Here is a 21,445-nt window from a genome sequence, read left to right on the forward strand (position 1 = left end):
GTGAGGACTTTTCCATTTGGAAAGTTTAAAGTGGCTTTATCTCATTGATTACTTGTTCGATGAACATTCAATACATTGAAATGCGAGCTCAGCGAAGTTTAAAGTCCCAGCCACTACAAAAGTTGATGGAGTGGTATATCCTGTCCCCTGACAGAACATCAAAGCACGCCTGTACTGGGGGATCTCTAGCTCTACAACATCATGAAAAGAAAGCCCAAATACACACCCGATCTAAGGCATCCATGCTCAGGTCCTCGTGCACCTGCCGAAAGTGATGTTAGGTCAGGTAGAAGCCGAGAATATGCAAAGGTCGCTGATCTGACAGACCAAAGTTTTGATAAGCCGAGTTGAGTGCTTGCTAGAGGCTCGCAAGTTCAAAAAGACTCCCTGAAACTTTTGGATACTCCAGAGGCGGCCCTTGGACTCACTGCCGAAGGTTGGATGGCTTTCTCTTGTCGTAGTTATCGAAGTAGTTCCATTGCCTGGGGCCAAGAGGCGTCTGGTTTGCATGTGTTGGTGCTCCACTAGACTTCTCGTCCTTCGTCTTCGCTCTCTTCGCACTATTGCCTTGGCCACTATCTTCTTCGACCCATCTGCCTCTCCGACTGTCGTTGAGCTGCGATAGTATTGGTTCCTCTGGGGGGGTTGATGCTCGAGGGGCTGTTCTGTCTGTCATACTCATTCTCTTTACCCCATTGCTAAATCCACCATCTTCTTCCAGCTTAATCGGCGCTCTACTGGATTCAGCACGCTGATTTCGTCCTTTGGAATCACCGGCTCGCTTTTCGAGATCCTCTTCACTGTAGACCGGAGCGCCGGCGTCGAATTTCATCTGAGCAAGGTACTTGGCTGTCAGACTGACCTTCATCGAACTCATGAGCTCTTGCTTCATTCCGTAACTCAGGCAAGAGATTTGGTTGATCATGGAGTTGATGGGGAGGGTGAAGTTCGTCCAGGATGGTTTGCCCTTCAGAGGATCTCCGAGGGGACGGATTGCCCACTTGAGTTCGGAAAATGTACCGGGTGATGATTGCTCGAGGTAGCAATATACTGGAATGGACATGTCTTCCCAGTGCTGGCCGATATGTAGACGTGGATACCTAGGAGCAAGCGTGTCAGTACACTATAAACGCCGGTTGACAAGTAGGACGCGGAAGTGAAGTGGAATCGAAGCGAACGAAAACCAACCATTCTGCCTCTGAAGGACGCCAAGTCTTTGGATCAGGGACCTGAGACGCCATTTTGGCTACTGAGTGGCGATCATTTGAGACGTAATAGGTATGGATGGGTTGCTCGCTGAAAGACGAGAAGGTTTGCGACTCGATAAAGGTCTTAGTGGTCTGTCGCTGAAGAGTGCAATGAAGGTGAACCCGAGATGGACGACCGGCCGATTGAAGTCCGGTCGCCTTTAATCAACAATGTGGTCAATGCTACGGAGAGTACAAACCCACCGAGTGAGCTCGAGGAATGATGTGAGATCTTGCTGAGCGGTCAAATGGATTTTGGATGTGGGCAATGGAGAGATCGAAGTGGACCAACTTAACTCGCCAAAGGGAAAGAGAGAATCACGTGGAGAAGATTGAAAGTTAGCTTGAATTTCAGAGCAGTGAATGTCGAAATCCAAAAAAGACAGTTGTGCAGTCACTTCATCCGAATTTTAGTCCCATCCCTCTTCTGTCTTGCACTTCAGGGTTGAGCCGCTCTCGGGACAACCACCAGTGGGCCTATTTTAGCGAGAATCCTCACCAAAAATCGATAAAAGTCACTTACTTTAACAAATTATAGAATTGCAACGCAGTGTTGTATAAATCTAGTTCTTTAGATATAGATATATATTGTTCTACTTGTTAGTTTATTTGTATTGAATTTACTTGAATTTCTAATCGTCTTATAAGTAGAGTCTAAGGATATTTGGGAAGTAAAGTTTACTTAAGGCTTAGAGGTTCAAATTCGTCTCAGTCAAATTATTGTTAGAATATAGTCATCACATAATTGTTAATTTAAGAGTATTTTATAAAAAGGTTGTGTATTTGTAATTTCCTCAAGATGGTGACTTTTGGTCGTGGACATGGTCAGTGCGACACGAATTCAGACACCCACTGGTGAACCAAGACAATCAACCCAGCAAATACTTCACATGATCTGAACACTCGAATAGTGCTGAGTTTGGAAGGTTCTGAGGCATTCCTGAACGTTTAAAGACCCAACTTTGTGTTCAACCATTTGAAAAGGATTCGCTTATTTTAACAGCTCTTCTCTGAGAACTAGTTTGAACTCCAGATTCTCAATCCTTGAATAACCGTCTCTCCTCCGTAGATATTCTCAAAGTTTTTCATAAAACGGAACTCTTGAAGAGTAAACTCACTATTCTCCTACACTAGCCTACGGAGCTTACGGCGCATATCGAGTGTCGCTTGTCGTGCAAAATTTCTCGATCCACGAGAGCTACCTCGTTGAGGTCCGATAGTTAAGGCTCGAGACTGGGTTTTATCTTTCTTGGGCTGGCTGAGAGCACCAAAGGTCTAATATTCTGTCATCTATTCGCAAAACTTTACCCAGCCATCTTAGCAGAGCTGTCCCCAAGCTCCTTGCCATCACCGGGCTTATCCTTCTTCCCATCATCGACAATCTTCGGTGCATCGGGAATCTCCACCCCCTTGATCTTATACACCATCCCCAGATATCCATCACTGACAACCAAAACATCAACCTTTCTGCCATCCTTCAGCGTGCCATCTTCCTCTATCGGCAACTTAATCACAGCCCTAGCGCTGACTCTCCCACCTTGGTTTCTGTTCTGACCTTTCGAAGAATCACCAGTATTCCACCCAAGTCTCTTGATCGCCACGATCTCATCCTTGTCCTCCACGCATAGCACCACAAACCATCCTTCCGTCTGCGATTTTGGAAATCGGGGAGCATACATTTTGCCATCCCTGTCCGCTAGCTGGTTCTGACGATTCAGAAGGACTGTCAGCGACAAGGCGGTAATGTCTCGAACATCAATTTTCAGATTCGGGATGCTGTCTGCAGCTTTCTTAAAGCGGGAGAGGATTGCTGGCGGAAGACTGAGCGCAGAGATTGTGCGCTGGTATGCAGCATCCGACTGAGCGGAGAATTCTTGGAGGGTGGCAGGCAGTTCCTTAATTGACGGTCGAGTTGCCGGCACTCCAGGTAAGATCCCCAGGGGATAATCGGATGGCCAGCAAGCGCTTTTGATGCACTGTAATAGAGTGATCATTTGCATGCAGCTTGAGAGATACCCTATCTCGGTCAAGACATCAATACTGGCTTGGATGACACGAATTGCTTGGTCGAGAACACTGGTCTGATCACCAACATAGTCGGTGATCGGAAGGTCGATGCGTGACATATGGGCTTGGAGAAGGAGGAATGCTTTGACATGCGGATCCCACATTGGTAGGCCGTCAAAATGAGATGCCGGGATTGGCAAATTCTTTGAAAGCTCGGCGTTGATGAGATCTTCGTTATGGCGAACGGGGAGTTCGTCGTATTCTGTTGCGCTAGACATCCATGAGAGCACATCGTCGAACGATGCATTACGCTTGGCGTGCTTGACTAGATGCCGAATCGTGCGGTGGGAAAGATAATAGTAGCTCATAATCTTTCCAAGCGGTGTGGAGTAAACATCGCCATTTGGGTGCATTTCGAGACACTTAGACTCCTCAAGCTCGCCCAGGGATTTATCTACCATAGATATCATGTAGTTGTTTGCTAACTGTTGAGCAACGATCGTGTTATGTTCTTCGGCTGAGATCTCTAGGCCATAGTAAGAGGGATTCTTGTGCAGGCGGCGGAAGAAGAATGTCCAGGTTAGATAATCTAGAGCATCTTGCTTCGTCGCAATGGTTTCAGCTGAGACTTCGGCACCTAAATGGTTGTCCAGAACATTATGCAGGGACGACTCGACGGGGAATCCTGTATGAAGGAAGTGCTTGTAGAAAGCTTTTTTTGAGTCTTGAGTGAAGATGCGAGCAATTCCCGAGGTGTCGAATTGTGGGCGCCCCGCACGACCAAGCATTTGCAGCACATCTGTGAGGTCCATGTCTTTGTATCCTTCGATCTTAGCGTCGAAGAACTGAGTTCCCTTCACTACGACCAGATGGGCTGGAAGATTGACACCCCATGCTAGAGTACTCGTCGCAACGAGGATCTGGATCTTGTTGTTTGCGAACAACTCTTCAGCAAGAGAGCGATCCGACTCGATGAGACCGGCGTGATGGAGTCCAATACCGAAGCTCAGTGCCTCTTTCAAGGCATCATCCTTCACTCGGGTAAGGTTCAATTGCAGGTCTTCTTCGGACGTCTTCACGAATCGACGCGGATTTTCCTCCATGCCACAGAAATTGATTAAGTCTTTGGCTGTCAGGCGGGTTTGTCTGCGAGAGGCAACAAATACGATGACGGGCTTCTCTGGACTATGAGACTTGATCGCAAGGAAGGTTGGTCGATTCATCGACTGCATCAATGGACAGAACCCACGGACCTCTGGAAAGCCGTCAATGAAGGTCTCAAGAGGTACTGGACGAACACTGTGACGGAAGTTGAACAGTCCCTCCTTGACTCCAAGCCAGTTGCCCAAGTCCATAGCGTTGGCACACGCTGTCGACATGCCCATGAGTCTAACCGAATTCTTGGACTGCGCGGCAATATAATTCATACGCGAGACAATGATTTCCAGAATCGGTCCTCTGTCTCCGCCTAGCAGGTGGATCTCATCGATGATTACCAAGCTCACCTGTCTCACATATCCTCTGGTCTGCCACGAACGCGATATACCATCCCACTTCTCGGGAGTAGTGATGATAATATCAGCGTCCCGGATTGTGCGAGTATCGGGCGTATTATCACCGGTCAATTCAACAAGTTTCAGTCCCATTTGTTGAGTAAGTCGAGCACCCCAATCTTTGACACGCTCACGGACAAGAGCCTTCATTGGTGCAATGTAGACCACTTTTGATCCTGGATTTTCGCGGAAAGCCCACCACATGGCGAGCTCGCATGCAATAGTCTTTCCAGATCCTGTGGGTGAGCCAAGAAGGACGTTTGCAGATGTATGGTACAAACAATGAAATATTTGAGTCTGCATAGGATTGAAATATTGGAACCGTTTACCATAAATTTCTTCCAGTGCGGGATTCTTCAGAGCAGTGATCGGTAGCGGCTGAAGGTTCAAGAGGTCGGTATAGACACTCTCTGTGTCTGGTCTGATCAAGTGCTGGAAAGATATCGCGTGGACTGTCTCAGCCCCCAGCCATCGATCCGAAACTGCCCTGACATAGATCTGAGTAGGCAGGGGATCCGAGAGTGGAATTGTAAAGTTCAGCTCGTGATCGTCGTACAACTTCCTACGATTCAGGATGAAAAATTCGTGGTGGTATATCTCCGAAGTCTCTGAATTTTCAACCCAGATCCAGTAACTCTCAGATGATCCGTGGTATTTGTCGTTCCAGCGAAACTCGGGAGTCAAATACAGTTTGATTCTCAGAACGTCCCTGTTCAGAGGGGCGATCTCAGACTCTACGCTGAGAGTGGGGAAGTTGTCCAGAATCTTAGAAATTGTCTTGCCAGCGGCGTGATTGTGGACCATAGAGCCGATCTCGGCCGGCTCCATATCTCTCAAGGTCTCGATTGAGACTGCATCCTTCGAATCGAGTTGATTTAGGACGGGCTTTGGCAAATCGAATTGATGCAAAGGATGTTGGAAAGCCCAGATCCTCTTTTCAATAGATTTGCAGAGCGAAATAAGGACTAGACATTGGTGGCCCCATCGACGATTCAGAGCGATCATGAACAGTGCTCGGCAAATTCTGGCAGATTGCTGGGCAACGTAATTTGAATCGTTGGCAAGTGCAAAGTCCTCAAGATACGCGCGAGAGATGTAGGATTGTAAGAGGATGTTGGTTTTCGCCTGTGGCGTATCGTTGCCCTTTCCAACATCACAAGGAGCAGACTCCTCCCTCAGTTTTGTCAACTCTTTGGATTCGTTGTCCCTTGATTGAATGTTGTCAAATTCTCCACTCGCAGCGATCATCGTCAACACATCAGCCTCGGTGGCTTGAGGCTTCATCAGATTGTTAAAGATCTGAATGCTGGTGTGGAGAATATAGTATTGACTTGCGATTCTACCAACGTCTTTACTTCGAAGCACTTCTGTTGCCTCGTTGAAGATGATCATTTGGCTTTTCTGAAGAGTTCTCGCAGCTTGAATTATGAGAAGACGTCGACGTTGGACTAATTCTGGATCATCACGAATCTCTGCCCAATCGATACCATAGGTCAGAGGATTTCGCTGCATTCTCACGAAAAGGTACGAGTATCCAAGCCATTCGACAGCTTCCGGGACAGAGGAGACGGTACCTAACGCAATCTCGGCATTCAGATTGTCCACAATGTGTTTCGAAAATCGAGATTCGATTGGCACCTGTGAAGTGACGGCCATCAGGTAATGGGCAAGTTTGTCTTGCGTGGTGCAGATCATCCCGATACCTGTGTCCTCGAATTGGGGTCGGCCAGCACGACCGAAGATCTGGAGCACATCCAGGATCCCAAGATCGATGAATTTACCATCTTGGGCACTATACACTTGTGTACCTGCACTAAAGTTAGCACAAATATTCCCACATTGAGGTTAGCAGGGCTTGAGAGCTGGAACCGGATATCAAGGACTCCTAGAGATGGCCTACCCTTAATGATGACTGCTGCAGCCGGTAAATTTACACCCCAAGCTAGAGTGGCGGTACAGCAAAGAATTTTCAGAACCCCATTTCCAAAGAGCTTCTCCATTAGGTTCCGGTCTGATCTGGCCATTCCAGCATGATGGATACCAATACCCTTAGGAAGCAGCTCACGTAGTTCTCGACCTCGAGAGCTTTTCATCTCTTTTGCCGCAGCTTCGTAGAGGGGATGGCTCGTGTTCTCGAAAAGATCAGCACAGAAGTTGTCGATTGCCTTTTCGTACAACATCTTCGCAGTATTGAAAGTATCCTTTCTTGAGTGCACAAATACCATGACCTGGTGATCTTGTTCGAGCATCTCGCGGACCTTCTCGAATGCAGTTGTATCGATATTGTCCCTCGAAGCCTTAGTGCCAGGCTTGCCCTTGACACCGATAAAGTGTTGCTCAAGCGGTACAGGTCTGAAGCTTGCGTCAAAATAGAATAACCCGGCAGATCTGTTTACTTGGAGAAAGTCGGCAACATCTATATAATTTGGAAGGGTAGCTGAAAGTCCAACAATGCGAATAAGAGATTGAGTGCTCTCAACTTGGCGTTCCGTTCGAGCGACCAACGACTCGAGAACAGATCCACGATCATCATGAAGCATGTGAACTTCATCAATAATCAGTAGTCGAACTTTCTGAACGAGTTCAGTATCGCCTGTTCCTTTTCGAGTAACAACATCCCATTTTTCGGGAGTCGTCACAATGATCTGAGTCTGGACGATCTCCTTCTTCGTAAGGTGCATATCTCCAGTCAATTCTCGCGCTTGGATACCCAACCAGGCAAGACGGCTGCCGAGTTTCTGGGTGATCTCTGCAGCCAAAGCCTTCATTGGAGCAACATAGACTATTTTGAAGTCGTCGAGGTTAACCACGAAGTCTGATGCTTCTGGAATTTCGGCAGGATTCGGTGTAATATTTTGACGGATGGCATGCAAGATCGCGAGCATTGCCGCATCAGTCTTACCAGCACCAGTAGGTGCGCAAATCAGCATGTTCACACTGGTCTGGTATGCTACAGGGTAGACGAGACTCTGCATTCGGTTCAAAGACTTGTAGCCTTTGAACGTTCGCCTGCAAAGACCGTCCATCTCCTTGATTTGGACCAGCTTGCGGCCTTTCCCAAGCACGCCAACCTTGGCGGCTGGAATTGAATACTCTTCATATCTCTGTAGTAAATCAGAAAGACGAACATTTTCAAATATTGAAACAAAATGATCTTACTTCGTGGTCTTTCCGCTCGCTTCCCACAGGTAATGCGTACTTCTTCCCTCTCGAATCTAGGGTGTTGCCAGCAGTAGGATGAGCCTTGTAAACATGAGGATATTGGATCTCATCTCTATTCAGAGCTGGTCCAAGTTCAGCATGCTTATGCTCATAATCTCTCTGCCTCAAAGCCTCCTCGCGCTGACGCTTCGTCTGGAGTCGCCCCAGGACTCCTTCTTTGTTCGTGTCGAGAGACCCGCGTTTTATGATCTCCTTCCGATGAGAAATGAGTTCGATTACAAAGTCCAAATCACCAAAACCAACGATATCAGTGAGCGTGGACTGCAGCTCCTCTTCCACGCTATCCGAGGCCAAGAGCGCCATGATCTGCTCGTGAAGATCCTCTCCAGAGAGACCCTGCTTCTTTGCTGCAAAGCCAATACATTTGATCTTTAACCACTGAGGGCCGTATCCTTGCGTTGGTTCTTCTGGGACAATATCCTCGTTGAGATCACTGCTGTAAAGGGCTTCATTGTCGTCGGTGATGAAGTCCCACACATCATCCCCGCTGTTCCCAGAAGTAAAATCGTCGTCGTCATCAAAGGGTATATCAGATCCGTAAGCTGCCATCTCTCTATTTTCACTTTGGGGTAATTTCAGATCTGCTAGGGCAGCCCTCATTGCTGCAAGTTGCGTTTGCCATTCTGCTTCGGCGGTGGCCAAAGCTGCGGGAGACATTTTCGTTGATGTTGGGAGTGATTTGCTTCGATACAAACGAATTTCGACGACCGCGGCCCCTATCCAGATCTTCCCTCCGCCAAAAATCTACCGCTTCACTTTGCTGATCAGGAAGAGGTTGACTCGTTGAGTATGAGTCAAGACGTCGTTGATGAAGTTCGTTTGAGGCTAGCGCACTTGCAGGGGTTAACATCCTCACGGTGGGCGAAAAGCGGCACTCATTTTCAATGTCCCAAGTCCAGTTGGGGTAAATACGTTCCTTGGATGTTCCCTCGAATTACGATACATTCAAAAAGTCTCCCCTTTAAAATCTTAGGAGTTCTACACTATTCAAGTCCTACGGAAAGGACAAGGTTGAGAGCAGTTCGGCCGGACAGAAGCAATCTCGAATTATCATTATATTATTGCCAGACTGACTGACTGACTACTGAGTAACATTTATGCCTCGCGCCCTTTAAAACGCCGAACCCATGCTTGGTATCTTACAACGATCTCATCGCCATAAAAGGCAACTATAACTATGTACACTAAAATCTCTTTCAAACATCCACTTCAACTCCGCATCTCGCTAAAGATGAAGGGGAAAATCACCACACAGGCCTTCCAGAAAACAAGAAGACTCTGCTCAATCGCCACTGGGAATTTCCACAGTCCCAGAAGACCACCCACGGTATCTGAAATTACTATCCATATTGACAGGAAGGCGACGGCGAAGAAGTGGTAAAATAGGATAAAGGGCTGTCTAATGATGCCGGCGAGAAGACCGACCGGGCCGTCGATGCAGTTGCCACCTTTCTGGAAATATTCGAAGCATCCTTTTTGTAGAGATTTGAGCTGGCGATCGTTGGCGGCGAACAGGCTATACAGCGCCATTGCGAGGATGTTGATGATGGATGACAGGCGCTTGCGCTTCCAGTGGAACTCTTTCATTGCCTTCTGAATAGCTGCCGTATCGCCGAGATTTGGAATTCGCTCGGGAGCTAATAATCTTGAGAGCAAGACAACATCGTTGAATGCAACAGTCATTCCACCACCAGTCAAGGGGTGACGCATGTTCATTGCATCCCCGAGAATCACTATTCCCTTCTCCAGTTGCGTGGTGGGTGGAAGGAAGCTGTTGGGCATACTTCGAGGGATTTTGCCATCCTCAAGAGCCTTCTCGAAGCAGGGCTGTACTTGCTTGGGCAGTGAAGGAAGAATAACATTTCTCATGTGGCCTCGCACGCCTCCAACCTCGACAGAAGCGGTTGGGCAGTGCTCAGGAACATCGATCAGCGCACGCGTTTCGTGAGTACCGATTTGGTAGAGCAGAACGGGTGCTGCATCGCCGAGTACGACAGTCCCATGATTTGGAGAAGGTAGAGGGCAATCGATCAGTTCAAGCGCGTAGAATTTGCTCTTGACAATTGGCGATTTGCCAATGTACTGCTTCCGGAACTTCGATGCGTACCCATCGGCGACGATGGTGAGCTGTCCGAAATAGAAGTCATCCTCCTTCTCTCCCGTTGCCGGGTTCAACGTCCTCGAGACAACGCCAAGGACTTGTGGGTTGTGTGTGCTAGTAACTGTGTCCGTGACCTCAGTTTCGACAATAGTTATATTCGGTTGACTTGCGCAAGCTTTTCGTAGTTGAGTGATGAATCGACCATGGTGGAAAGCCCTTCCTTCTGGTCTGCCTCCCTTCTCGTTCGTATATTCCTGCGTGTCGCCATTCGCTGCACCAGCATTCATAGGATATGGAATCTCAACTCCCTGCCCATAGTATATCACCTCGTATCCCTTGACGGTAATTGAGTCAATGCCTTCGAGACAATGTGCAAGACCAAGCTTCTCCAGAGCAGAAACACCACCGGGTTGCAATAACTCTCCTACTATACGATCCGGTTCCTTCAACCACCGCTCAAGGAGAAGCACACTTCGACCTTGCTTCGCGAGCGCGAACGCAGCAGCGCAACCAAATATGCCCGCACCAACAACTACCACATCTGCTTCATGATTCAGCCGTCGCCGCTGCTCGTTCGATGCCTGCAATACACTGTCGGACATCGTGGGGAGGTTATCAGGGGTAGTTGAGGGATCGAGGAGGCAACAAGTATATCTCGTAAACGTAGCGCTTAGTCGGGGTGGAATTGATCAAGTGAGTGGATTAGGAGGGAACTGGACCGGTATTTGTCGGGCTCGGGTCATGGTAAATCAGAGGAGAGGGGAATGGGTCGATGGCCATCAACTGAGGGTAAAAAAATGTTCGCAGACAATCTCGGAGCGGGGACCAGGCGATGGGCCGTTGGTACGATTCTGCCCTTGCATCGGGCCATCCACCCGCATGTGAAAAGGACGGTGAAATGCAGCCACAAGGACGAGTCCTTTAGATTTTCGTGTTCGTATTGGCAGCCGCTATTCCATCCAATTGAAAATGCGAATTGACATCCAGCATTGTTCCTGCATAGCCACAGTCCATTGCCACTGACGCGTTTGCTCACGTGATGTTCTGACCCCTGTCTTCCCCTGGCCGGCAGCGCGGTTGCCGTGTGGTGCGATCCAGTGAATGGTCAGCACCTAAAATATTAAACGCAGTCAAATCCCCGTTTCTTCCCTCAACAACTCCTGACAACCCCATTTCTCTCTCTCGCGTGCGCTCAGCAATGTCGTTCCTGTCAAACTCCACCTTGGCGGCGGCTCCAGATACCTATTTAGGTATCTACAATGAGCTGTCCAAATACAATGTTCACCTAAATTTGTTCGAGCGTCTTTGGGCTGTAAGTCAATCGCCCAGACCGCCACATCGCGAATGCTAACAGACCACGCAGAGTTGGTACCAATACATGCAGAATGATGTCCTCGCGACCGGGATCTTGAGCTTCGTCATGCATGAGGTTGTTTACTTTGGACGAAGCATTCCGTGGATCATCATCGACCGAATCCCCTATTTCAACAAGTACAAGATCCAGAACCAAAAGATCCCCACCGTCGCTGAACAATGGCAATGCACGAAACTCGTTCTCCTCAGCCACTTCACTGTCGAGCTTCCTCAAATCTGGCTTTTCCACCCAATGGCAAAATACTGTGGCATGGACACAGGCGTCCCGTTCCCAAGTTGGCAAACAATGGCTTTCCAAATCGCGGTTTTCTTTGTCCTTGAGGATGCTTGGCATTACTGGTTACATCGCGCAATGCACTGGGGTCCTCTCTACAAGAGCGTTCACAAAATCCACCACCAATACTCTGCTCCGTTCGGACTAGCTGCCGAGTACGCATCTCCCATTGAAGTCATGGTCCTCGGGTTTGGCACTGTTATCGTCCCCATTGTTTGGGTTCTGTGTACTGGTCAACTCCACGTCCTGACAATGTATCTCTGGATTGTCTTCCGTCTCTTCCAAGCTATCGATGCTCACAGCGGTTACGAGTTCCCATGGAGCTTGCACCACTTCCTCCCGTTCTGGGCTGGTGCTGAGCATCATGACGTCCACCACGAGCGTTTCATTGGCAACTATGCGAGCAGTTTCAGATGGTGGGATTATGTCATGGACACTGAGTCTGGACCAGAGGCTGCCAAAAAGAGACGTGAGCGGAAGCTCGCAAAGGAAGGCAAGAAGGTCCAATAGACATACCATGGCGGATGAGGTGTACATATTGCAGTGCAGAGGAGTAATGTACATTGAAGCTGACAAGAGCCATTTTGGGGCTGAAAAGCTGCCAATTCAGGACAGCAAATAAGATGAGAGATCATGGAGACAGCATCGTGGTACAGGCGGAACAAAGTCAGTGGGTGCCAAAATCCAGCATGACCTCCGCGTCTGACCACGCGGAGTTTTGAATTGGGCGTAACGGGGGTTTTCTCATAGAGTACCTTACAATGGCTTCCTATATGGTGCCAACCTTAATTAATACAAGAACTTCGCTTCCTTCAAGATTCAGAACCTTCCTGCCTTCAAGCTCGATTCCGTCAAGTTCGCATCCTTCATATTGATTACACAATCTGTCCGTACCCCCTCCTCAGGAACTCTCATCCATCAACCACTCTTCTTCTTAGGAACACAACAATCCGCCCCCTCCGCAGCAACCCGATCCGCCAACCCACTTCCCATGTCCCCCTCCTTCCCCTCCTCAACTTCAAGCTCCCCACACTCCCCCGCCTTCTCATCACAGAACCTAGCCATCAGGACATCTTTCTCCGACAATCCAGGTGGAGAATGTGTCGTCCATCTGATAAACGTTGTATTGTAGACCTATTCCCATAATTAGTAAACGTCTTGCAAACTTAAATGAGTCATGTGATGAGCCTCACATTCGACCATTCAGGATGGTGTTTCTTCACTGCACACTCTGCTGCTACGATGTTCATGAATTCCTTCCACACTTTGTCAGCTCAACTCCCTTGGTATCCAGTCCTTTGCACCTCGTAAATCGATGAAAAGGAGAGGATGTGAGCAGGAGACAAACCCAAGTCTTCTTAAAAGTCTTAAACTTAAAACTCCTCTCAACGCCTTTTCCACTCTCTGTCAGGACCCATTTCCCTCCATTAGCCTTTAGAAGTGGTGAGAGATCTTTGGTTCCTTGCTCGGGAGAATAATTCGATGAGAATGTGGGGGAGGGTTGGGATGACATTTTGCGGGATGAGGTGAGGAAGAGGGCTAGTTTTGCGTGGGGCTTGGAGTGTTGGAAGGATGTGGGAAGTCCGGAATTCCTGGAGATGGAAAGGCGGATGAGCATCATTGATGGGAGTGAGAGAGAGATGGAGCGAGATGATGGGTGATGTCGAAATTGAGTGTGCATGGCGATTGGCTGTGAAGATCTCGCCAATCTTCAATCTTCAAAAGCTTCTCTTCTGCTTACGCCAATTTGATACTTCCTCCCTCGTTGATAATCTTCAACTTACAACAACACCATGTTGAACCATCCTTTCCAGTATCGTGCCCATGTGTTTACGTTCTTCCTCAGCCGCCTCCTGAGGTGTATCTTCGAATATGGCGAGACTGCTTTCGCAGTCCTTGCGAAGTCTACCTGGAGCCTACTAGATCGTATCCGTATAGACGCAAGGCCTATCGATAGGGAAAGTTCCCATCACGCTGTCCATAAACCAAAAGAGCCGTCACGAAATACTTAAACGTTACTTCATTGTGCCCCGCGACCCATTCGATCGTGGACAGCGATCAAGTACTTGAATCCTAGCATCGACCCCGTCAATGTGACGCTCGCGGGTCTTGTCTGGCCTGAAGTTGGGAACGAATGGATTCAAGAAACACTCAACAGAATAGCAGGTCTCTTCAGAGCTATCAAAACGCTTGAAATCCAGGATGGATCTGAATTCATGAAGGAAATTGTGGATACCACATTATATCCGAAACAAGATAGAAGCGCTTTCCTTTTCACTTGTCTGAAAGACGTTGCATCCTGGCCCTACAATTATTACCACGGCCAAGGCGATCTACGATATATGTTGGACAGACCATACGCAAGCTGGATTGAGGTAACGGGGAAGGTTGTGTTAGAGTTTGAGCTGCTTTTCAAACGCTAAAAAGGGTGGATCCAAAGGTTGCTGATCCAAGAGTTATCTTGTGCCGACCAGTTCTTTACAAGTGCCCCAAGCTTAAGACAATCGAGAAAGGTATGCCCACCGATATCAGACCCGCATATACCGTTGGCCCGAGGAATGTCTCGAGAACTGTAGTCGTTCTAGTCTCTCCATATTCCTCTGCATTGTCGAAAGCAGCCCCATAGTTGTGTCATATTAATATGTCAATTCCTATTGCACAGTGATTATGCGATCTCCTTGACCCAGCGAAATATGCGTGGGGGATTCGTGAAAGGGAGAAGGAGGAAAGGGGAAAGGGGAAAGGGGTGACCCTTCTTTCCTTCCCTTTATTAAATAGTCACGTCTCGCTAGCTTTATAGTTCTGCTGTTCCAAAATTTGTACAGATCGTACCTTTTCCTCTTCTCTGTTGCCTTAGCTTTAAAGAATAGCCAGATGGGAAAGAAAAAAGGAGGATGCGAGTCGAGCCGAAAACGGCTCAAAACGGCCCCTTTCCGTCCGGTCGGTATAATATCGAATAACCCGATTTTCGTCTAACATCTGTCTTGTCCAGGCTGCTTTATTATCTTTTTCTTCACCTTTAAAAGAGCTTTCACTAACGTTTCTTCGAATCGAAGCCAGGTAGTCTCCCTCATCACGAGACTAAACCGAGCAAAAAAACTACAAAAACAAGCCTTTATTATTTCCTAGGTGTGAAGTAAGTACTCTCGCTTCGCCTTCTTGAAATCATGTGCTAATTAGTAGTCAAACATCTCTCCTTGTGAGAGCTCTTGACCGAAGCTGCTGCGGAATGTAGCAGAACATACATTCTCCTAGCTTCTGGTTATGGATACCAAAAACCACTATATTCCCCACACCAGAGCCGCCTCCAATCCCACCCAAATCGTGGAAGAGAAAGTCTGCCTAGCCAAAGGTACTTATTCCATTATCTTAAAGACAGCAACCACTAACATTTGTTCACAGTTCTGTCGGATCCAAGACCTCGTCCGTTCACGAGTCGCTGACTCGATCGATGTTGCGCATAGACGCAATCTCGTGCGAGGATTTGATGATAGGGAGTACAAGTAAGTATTCTCGCAGCGAGGACAGACAGACACGTATTTTTTTTGCTAATATTTCTTAAGGTAAGAAGTGAAGGAGAGACGGCCCGTCTAATAACTAGAAGACCGAGGTATGCTTCTACTTTTATATGACTTAAACTCTTTAATGGACGTGTCTAGTCTTCTCGATAGTATTAAGAGACTCGATATTTGCTTCGCATAAGTCGGAGCAAGAATAATTCCGAGCTTCGAAGAAAGCTATTTTGAACTCGGAATTTCCAAGAACCGTTGAGACATTCAGATACGGAAAGAAGAGCCTAAGGATACAAAACCCCAAAGAAACACGCAGATAGAAAGATATGAACTGCGCAGTGGGGCATAGATGCTCAAGTTGTGATATTTTCAGCCATTTGGCTGTGCCAGCCGCAATCTCCAGCCATATATACAACATACTTAGTGCTGTACCAACTTCCTCCCGAGCAATCGGGGCCTCATAATACAACCAGCCTCAAATCTTTCACTCATGCCTTTCCATTTGCAGCCTGCTACCGCCGCCTATAAACACCCACCATCCAACTCGCCCTCAAAATGGCCAATCCCCATGCCATTTCCAAACTGGCCCACAGAACGTTCAATTTACCTCCGGCAACCTCCTTCCACCCAATGGGGACCTCGGCAACCTTGATCGCAGAACCTGTACCGGAGTTTTCCTTTTCCCCACTGGCAGTAACGGAGGGAGCACTTTCAGCTAACATCAACATCTCGACGTCGAAGATCCAGCCTTCGGTATGCATGTAGGGTATAATGTGTGGTAATGAGCTGCGAGAAAAGAGCTTGAATCCGCACTGTGTATCTCGGACTTGGGAGGTAGCGGGAGGTGTGAGGAGACGGAGGAGAAGATGGAAGGAGCGCATTAAAGCATTTCGGACAACAGAGCGCTGATGTGTAGTGTGTAAGCATAGTCTTTGGAGTCAAATGCGAAAGAGAGACTTGCCTTGACCACAGCCTCACTACCCACTAAGTAAGCTCGACTACCCACCGCAATCCCGCGATTCGACTCATCAGCAATCTCCTTACATCCCTCAACCAATTTCGCCAGATCCTCGAATTTGGAGGCTCCGTCTGCGTCCGCAAAAATGGCGTATTCTCCCCTCACATGTCTAAAGCCATGTGTGACAGCGCCTCCCTTCCCCCGATTTTGCTTCAACGTGCACACCCTCAGCACATCATGCAGCCGATTCTTCCTCGAAAACTCCAGCGCAACATCAACGGTCCTGTCTCTACTCCCATCATTCACAATCAGAATCTCATAGCCTCCCCTCACGACCTCGGCAGGTTTATGCGCACTTCCGTTCTGCCTACCCTTGCCTTTCCTCTGCCGTCCGTACTCGGCATCCAGAAACGCAACAGCTTCTTCCAGCATAATCTCGAGTCGCTCTTCTTCGTTGAACGCAGGAATCACAACACTCATCTCCACCTCCGCCTCCTCAATTGTGCCTGTGTGTTTATCTGAGAAATCGCCAATCTTCTCGGCTTCTTTTCGGTGGGCCAGCCATTCGTCATGCCAGCAAGGGAGTAGCTTCGGGGTTGTGGTAGATCCATCTGGCTGGGTGGTAATGTACAATTTTTCTGATGGGAACGGTGGGCGCGGCGTAGGTGCGAGGACGTAAATAGCGGCATAGATCTATTATTCTGGGTCAGCTTGTTATTCTTGGGGAAGAGGGGGCGGGTTCGCATATGCGAGGCGGGCCTACGAAAGCTAGCGTAGTGACAACTGTCGTAAGAAGCAGTGTCAGAAGAATTGGCAATGGCGTCGCCTTCGCAGTCTCATAGCCAGTCCAAAGTAAAGTTTGCCCCATCTCCAGAAGTGATGCCATGTTCAGAGCTGCGTTGCCGGTAGTTGGTGTATATTTTATGAAATTCGGAAGGAATGGGTGAGTTTTAACATTTGGAGGCGCCAAGCGCAAAGACTGGGTATCGTCGACTATTCGTACATTGGCCCAGGGTCAGTTCGAAAGTGTACAGGAGAAGTGGAGTTTAAGAGAATGTTGTCGTAAACACTGTCGTGGTCCCTGCGAGGCGCAATTCAGTTGTGATATGAACACGTTCACGCAAGGCGAAGCTTCGGCAGGCGGTTTTGGCGTGCATGGACCAGGGACCCTTGTAGCTGCAAGGCTACGATGACAAGGCTGAGTCAATGCCTACATTTCTCTTCTTCTCATCACATAAAACTAATAGATTGACTAATTTGGGAGGTCAATCAAGGTCAGATCTTCGGAGGCCAGGGTTGGGGTCTATTTTGTTGCCAATTTTCCCGCGATCGAATTCCAGTTTCGGTGCCTCCAAAGTTTTCAAGGGATAAGGACCAGGGTCTCGAACTGGCGGTACATCTTTCCATCTTTATTACTTTTGGCCTGACATCCGATTCCTATATTTAATAAACTTCTCACACAATAATCTCAGATACCTTTTTGCTGATATTTCAATGGCTTCCAACTTCCTGCAGGAAATCAGGCAGGAGCATCTCCTCTTACTAAGGGACCAACTTTCACTTACATAGTTATTCTTCTTGGCATATTAATTGTGGAGTCTATTTGCTTTTAATACTTTACCTAAACTGTTCTCTCTACTCAGACACATAGCCGTGACAGACCCTTGGGATTGACCTGTGAGTCTGGCACCTCGCTTCGCACTACGCGAGCTCGCTACCCCTTTTCAACGCTCGACAGCGTTGAGTTGGTTTAGAATTTGTGGAATGTATGCCCGGTCCAAATAAAAGTAATCTATAGGTTTCCTGGTTAGTTGCAAATGTCCAGAGTTCTTAAGTGTACTAATTATTTATCAACAAAGCGATTTCCTGTCTCGTCTTAACTTTAAACCCAGACTGACAAGGGTCAAAAATTTATGCTAGACCAGATCACAAAGAACATTAGCGGAAAGTAAAGTTTATTATAACAAGAAGTCTAGTGAAATGTTCACATTGGGGCAAAGTAAAGTTCTTTGAAAACACAAATTCAGCGGAAAGCGAACACAAACTGAGGGTGACGTTCTCGAGAAGACAAGTTCGGCGGAAAGTAAACATGACCATTAAGCCAACCGTTATATTCGGCCACTTCGCCTTAGCAGGAGGTCACATCTGAACCAGTCTACCTAAAATCCTTTCCCAGTGTGCTCGCACTCGCCAATTCACCTCCAGACCACAAAATTTTGTATTTATTTCTGAAGCCCCCTCCCCTTCAAACCTCTCCAACTCCGACACAAACCGATGCTACCCACCACAACAAAGACAACGCCTCCAGCCAGACATGGATTTCAATATGGGAGATCACATTTCACCACAGTCTCACTACGAACGCGAGCGACAGCAGCAAATACTTATTCAAGTACAAGCGCTGCACAACCAAATCGGTCACAAGCTGTTCACCCTCGAAGTTGTTTCCAGCATCCACCACCAATTGTTCAATGCAACCTCCTCTAACAACACCAACAACGAAGTACTCGACAGATACATGAGATCACTTGTAAGAGGAACAGAACATCGACTCCGCAACGAACTGCAAATCTTCAACTCCGCAGGTCAAGTCTCCAGCTACTTCGTCCACAACCAGCAACTCGATACCTTTACTGCAGATGAGCTGTCAGAGGTTGTCAAAGAGTGGGCAATGGTTTCTAGGGGATCCTTTGCTGTTACAACTGTTGCAAAGGAGGAAATGGCATTCCAGTTACTGAGCAGATTCGACATATTTAGAATGACGGGACGATTTGAGACTTGGACACAGCAGAACTTGAGAGATTTCCGCTGTTCCTTGCGACGAGAAGAAACTGCCCAGGAGAAGATGGAGAGACAAATCGAAGAAGGTTAGTTGCTACTCTATTCATTGTCGTCCGTTAAGCTAACAAAAAGGAACAGACGTTACCAAAGTAAGCGCTGAGCAGCAGTTAGTTTCGTCGCCAATCGTCCAGTGTTGTAAGATGGGCGGAAAGAGAAAGTTGAGTGCTGCGTCGGGTAAGTATCGTCCCTAAGAGTTGCTTGACTTTCCGCTGATGAACATGGAATTAGACGAATGTCCTGAACCAAAGCGAGTGAGGGAGTTCAATGACCTGTATGATGCAAGCCCCAAACGAAAGCTTCAACCGCAAGCAACTGTTGAAAGTATTGAGAATGCTGAGACGGATGATATGGATTTGAGTTAAATGCACAAATCAACCAGCGTTTCGTCTGGCAATTGGAGCCTTGTTTGTTGGTATAACGGCACACCAGGAGTTGGTTCCTTAGAATAAATAATTGGACATAATCTTCAATCTTCCATCTCGGTCTCAAATCCTTACCAAATTGTATGAAGTGACTGGCAAACTTGAATAATCAATTGACTGTATCGCCAACTTTGCCTCTGCCTCTGCCTCTCATTTGGGACGAAAATAAGAGAGAACACTCAAGCAGGATAGAGGGAAATCTTGATTTGAGAACACTCCCCTTCAATGACGTGACGAGAAGATTGAAGTTGTACATTTTTTCTCTGGCTATAATACTTTTCCGATATCAAAGATACGACGAGAAAGTTGAAGTTTGACGTTTTTATCTTTTCGCTATAATGGTTGTGATTATTCTATCTCTTCCTAGTTATTGTGTGCAGCCTCCTTCTTACCTAACCTGGTCTTAACCACCTTCCACCCTGTTCTCCCCTTGGTAGAATATTTCCTGCCACTATGGGTAAATTAGCCTTCTATTCAACTACAGACTTCTCGCATGTATTCTTCTAGCGACAAGGAAATCAGGGACGTTTCGAGGAGAGCGTTTCGAGAAAAAAAAGAGAACTTTGCTTACAAGTTGAATTTTGTGGTATGTCTGAACAAAGAGTACAGGCTAGCAAGAGCCAAAGCTATTGTACAAATCCGACAATGATTCGGCGACGGGTGGGAAAGAGAAAGATCAGTGGATTGATTGAGTGATCTAGAGAAAGAGGGATCATTAGCCAAAAGTAGAGGATTGTTGCTGTTGCTTTGTCTCGTACTCGGGCTTTTGCTTTTGCAGCATCAAGTTAGGATTGAGTTTGGATTGAGTATAAAATAGACCAACTCTAGAAGGTCTGGCGGGAATGCAAAAAGACATAGTATGGGCGATCTGCTTACTGATATCTGTGCTTGGTCTTCACTCCCTCAATATCCGATGGATTCCGTTTCCTTGCTCTATTCGCGCTCTGGCGCTGCTGTGAGCATCAAGTTGATGTCCGTGACGCAAGGCGCTCCGAGGAAACTACTCACTAATCCCAAAACCTCTTCTGTTCGTATCTCTATCACCATTTTTGTTCTCTCGTCCTCCAATGAATATGAATTTCCTCTCTTGATGATGGGAGGGATATTTTTCTGCCGGGCTTCCCACCCGCGTGTGCTGTCGTCTTCTGCGTCTCTGCCTTCGCACTCGAACTTATTGTCACGCTATTGGAAATAAACAGTTAGCAAATGTCTAACTCATTAGATGAACTTTGAGAGAAGGACACTGCTCGCCCTTCTAGTTGACACTCTGTAAATAGCCTCGGCTGCTAGGACAAGAAGAGAATCATGGAGATGGGAGTCTATTTTCCAGGTTGCGTCCTGATGGCATCAGACCTTGCAAGGGAGGCGTAGAAGATTCTACCTGCTGGCTACCGTATGAAACCATTGAGGACACTTACGAATTGATCTGCTGCGTCTGGAATTCCGTACTTCGTCTTTGGCACCGCGTACTCTGTGTACGGAGAATGATGCAAAGGCTTCTCCATCTTGAACCTAGAGGTCAAAAGGAAGCAGTTAGCTACGGATTAGGTACTCAATAATACTGCTCTTACCGATTGGTGGTCATGTTTATAGCTTTCAAACAGTGATGGATCGAACTGGCGAGGAGATGGGAGAATAATCAAACCCTCCGGACCCTGACCTCGGGGAACATTTTGAATATCGTTAATCTCATTCCCGCAAATGAGACGGGTATAAGAACCATCCTCGTGCTGGATACCATAGGCAGAAGAGTAGCCTTGTTGTTACGATCTGCTGAGGCTAAGCCGCGTTTCTTTCGATCTTATGGATAGTAGAGCGCGGCCACCTGCTCTGGGGCCAGCGATCTGTGGTATCGAGTGCGTAGCCAAGGAATAAGAAACTTGTTTGTGGAGAGTGCGCTCGAGGTGCTTGCTGTGAGGTGGAGGTGGTCAGCA

The 21,445-nt window shown here is 47.5% G+C and overlaps 7 protein-coding genes across 7 annotated transcripts; 2 read left to right on the top strand and 5 right to left on the bottom strand.

The window, feature by feature from the left end:
- Nucleotides 1–4: 4 nt before the first annotated feature.
- K444DRAFT_667813 (uncharacterized protein) lies at nucleotides 5–1,631 on the bottom strand. The gene is made up of 2 exons (XM_024887340.1): nucleotides 1,189–1,631; nucleotides 5–1,100 (listed from the first exon to the last, which is right to left on the bottom strand). Exons 1-2 carry the CDS (start codon nucleotides 1,239–1,241, stop codon nucleotides 425–427), a joined length of 729 nt encoding a protein of 242 aa, XP_024731116.1. The 5' UTR covers nucleotides 1,242–1,631; the 3' UTR covers nucleotides 5–424.
- Nucleotides 1,632–2,193: 562 nt separating this feature from the next.
- K444DRAFT_598720 (Sec63-domain-containing protein) lies at nucleotides 2,194–8,791 on the bottom strand. Its single transcript, XM_024878549.1, has 3 exons — nucleotides 7,967–8,791; nucleotides 6,708–7,911; nucleotides 2,194–6,615 (listed from the first exon to the last, which is right to left on the bottom strand). The coding sequence occupies exons 1-3, from the start codon at nucleotides 8,684–8,686 to the stop codon at nucleotides 2,552–2,554; spliced, it is 5,988 nt and encodes a 1,995-aa protein (XP_024731117.1). The 5' UTR covers nucleotides 8,687–8,791; the 3' UTR covers nucleotides 2,194–2,551.
- Nucleotides 8,792–9,052: 261 nt separating this feature from the next.
- On the bottom strand, nucleotides 9,053–10,998 carry K444DRAFT_618670 (SE-domain-containing protein). The gene has a single exon (XM_024881369.1). The coding sequence runs from the start codon at nucleotides 10,730–10,732 to the stop codon at nucleotides 9,239–9,241; it is 1,494 nt and encodes a 497-aa protein (XP_024731118.1). The 5' UTR covers nucleotides 10,733–10,998; the 3' UTR covers nucleotides 9,053–9,238.
- Nucleotides 10,999–11,328: 330 nt separating this feature from the next.
- K444DRAFT_540451 (putative methylsterol monooxygenase) lies at nucleotides 11,329–12,288 on the top strand (the record flags this gene model as incomplete). Its single annotated transcript, XM_024875717.1, has 2 exons — nucleotides 11,329–11,442; nucleotides 11,494–12,288. 2 exons carry the CDS (start codon nucleotides 11,329–11,331, stop codon nucleotides 12,286–12,288), a joined length of 909 nt encoding a protein of 302 aa, XP_024731119.1.
- A 408-nt stretch (nucleotides 12,289–12,696) lies between these two features.
- On the bottom strand, nucleotides 12,697–13,291 carry K444DRAFT_540155 (transcriptional coactivator/pterin dehydratase; the record flags this gene model as incomplete). The annotated part of the gene is made up of 3 exons (XM_024875684.1): nucleotides 12,697–12,912; nucleotides 12,972–13,034; nucleotides 13,127–13,291. 3 exons carry the CDS (start codon nucleotides 13,289–13,291, stop codon nucleotides 12,697–12,699), a joined length of 444 nt encoding a protein of 147 aa, XP_024731120.1.
- A 2,062-nt stretch (nucleotides 13,292–15,353) lies between these two features.
- Nucleotides 15,354–17,336, bottom strand: K444DRAFT_667816 (glycosyltransferase family 2 protein). The gene is made up of 3 exons (XM_024887341.1): nucleotides 17,012–17,336; nucleotides 16,252–16,941; nucleotides 15,354–16,195 (listed from the first exon to the last, which is right to left on the bottom strand). Exons 1-3 carry the CDS (start codon nucleotides 17,132–17,134, stop codon nucleotides 15,803–15,805), a joined length of 1,206 nt encoding a protein of 401 aa, XP_024731121.1. The 5' UTR covers nucleotides 17,135–17,336; the 3' UTR covers nucleotides 15,354–15,802.
- Nucleotides 17,337–18,562: 1,226 nt separating this feature from the next.
- K444DRAFT_634969 (uncharacterized protein) lies at nucleotides 18,563–19,451 on the top strand (the record flags this gene model as incomplete). The annotated part of the gene is made up of 3 exons (XM_024883814.1): nucleotides 18,563–19,115; nucleotides 19,168–19,263; nucleotides 19,318–19,451. 3 exons carry the CDS (start codon nucleotides 18,563–18,565, stop codon nucleotides 19,449–19,451), a joined length of 783 nt encoding a protein of 260 aa, XP_024731122.1.
- Nucleotides 19,452–21,445: the final 1,994 nt, after the last annotated feature.

This window comes from Hyaloscypha bicolor (assembly GCF_002865645.1).
Source record: "Hyaloscypha bicolor E unplaced genomic scaffold K444scaffold_136, whole genome shotgun sequence".
Taxonomy (NCBI): Eukaryota; Fungi; Ascomycota; class Leotiomycetes; order Helotiales; family Hyaloscyphaceae; genus Hyaloscypha; species Hyaloscypha bicolor.

What these genes read in the sequence shown, in the direction of transcription:
- K444DRAFT_667813 (XM_024887340.1), bottom strand. Translation starts at nt 1,241, where the DNA reads ATGGCGTCTCAGGTCCCTGATCCAAAGACTTGGCGTCCTTCAGAGGCA. An exon ending in CGTCCTTCAGAGGCAGAATG is followed by an intron (nt 1,101 to 1,188) that starts GTTGGTTTTCGT and finishes GCTTGCTCCTAG; the next exon opens with GTATCCACGTCTACATATCG.
- K444DRAFT_598720 (XM_024878549.1), bottom strand. Translation starts at nt 8,686, where the DNA reads ATGTCTCCCGCAGCTTTGGCCACCGCCGAAGCAGAATGGCAAACGCAA. An exon ending in GCGAGCGGAAAGACCACGAA is followed by an intron (nt 7,912 to 7,966) that starts GTAAGATCATTT and finishes GATTTACTACAG; the next exon opens with AGATATGAAGAGTATTCAAT. An exon ending in TGCAGCAGTCATCATTAAGG is followed by an intron (nt 6,616 to 6,707) that starts GTAGGCCATCTC and finishes ACTTTAGTGCAG; the next exon opens with GTACACAAGTGTATAGTGCC.
- K444DRAFT_667816 (XM_024887341.1), bottom strand. Translation starts at nt 17,134, where the DNA reads ATGGCATCACTTCTGGAGATGGGGCAAACTTTACTTTGGACTGGCTAT. An exon ending in TTGTCACTACGCTAGCTTTC is followed by an intron (nt 16,942 to 17,011) that starts GTAGGCCCGCCT and finishes CCAGAATAATAG; the next exon opens with ATCTATGCCGCTATTTACGT. An exon ending in GTAGTGAGGCTGTGGTCAAG is followed by an intron (nt 16,196 to 16,251) that starts GCAAGTCTCTCT and finishes ACTACACATCAG; the next exon opens with CGCTCTGTTGTCCGAAATGC.
- K444DRAFT_618670 (XM_024881369.1), bottom strand. Translation starts at nt 10,732, where the DNA reads ATGTCCGACAGTGTATTGCAGGCATCGAACGAGCAGCGGCGACGGCTG.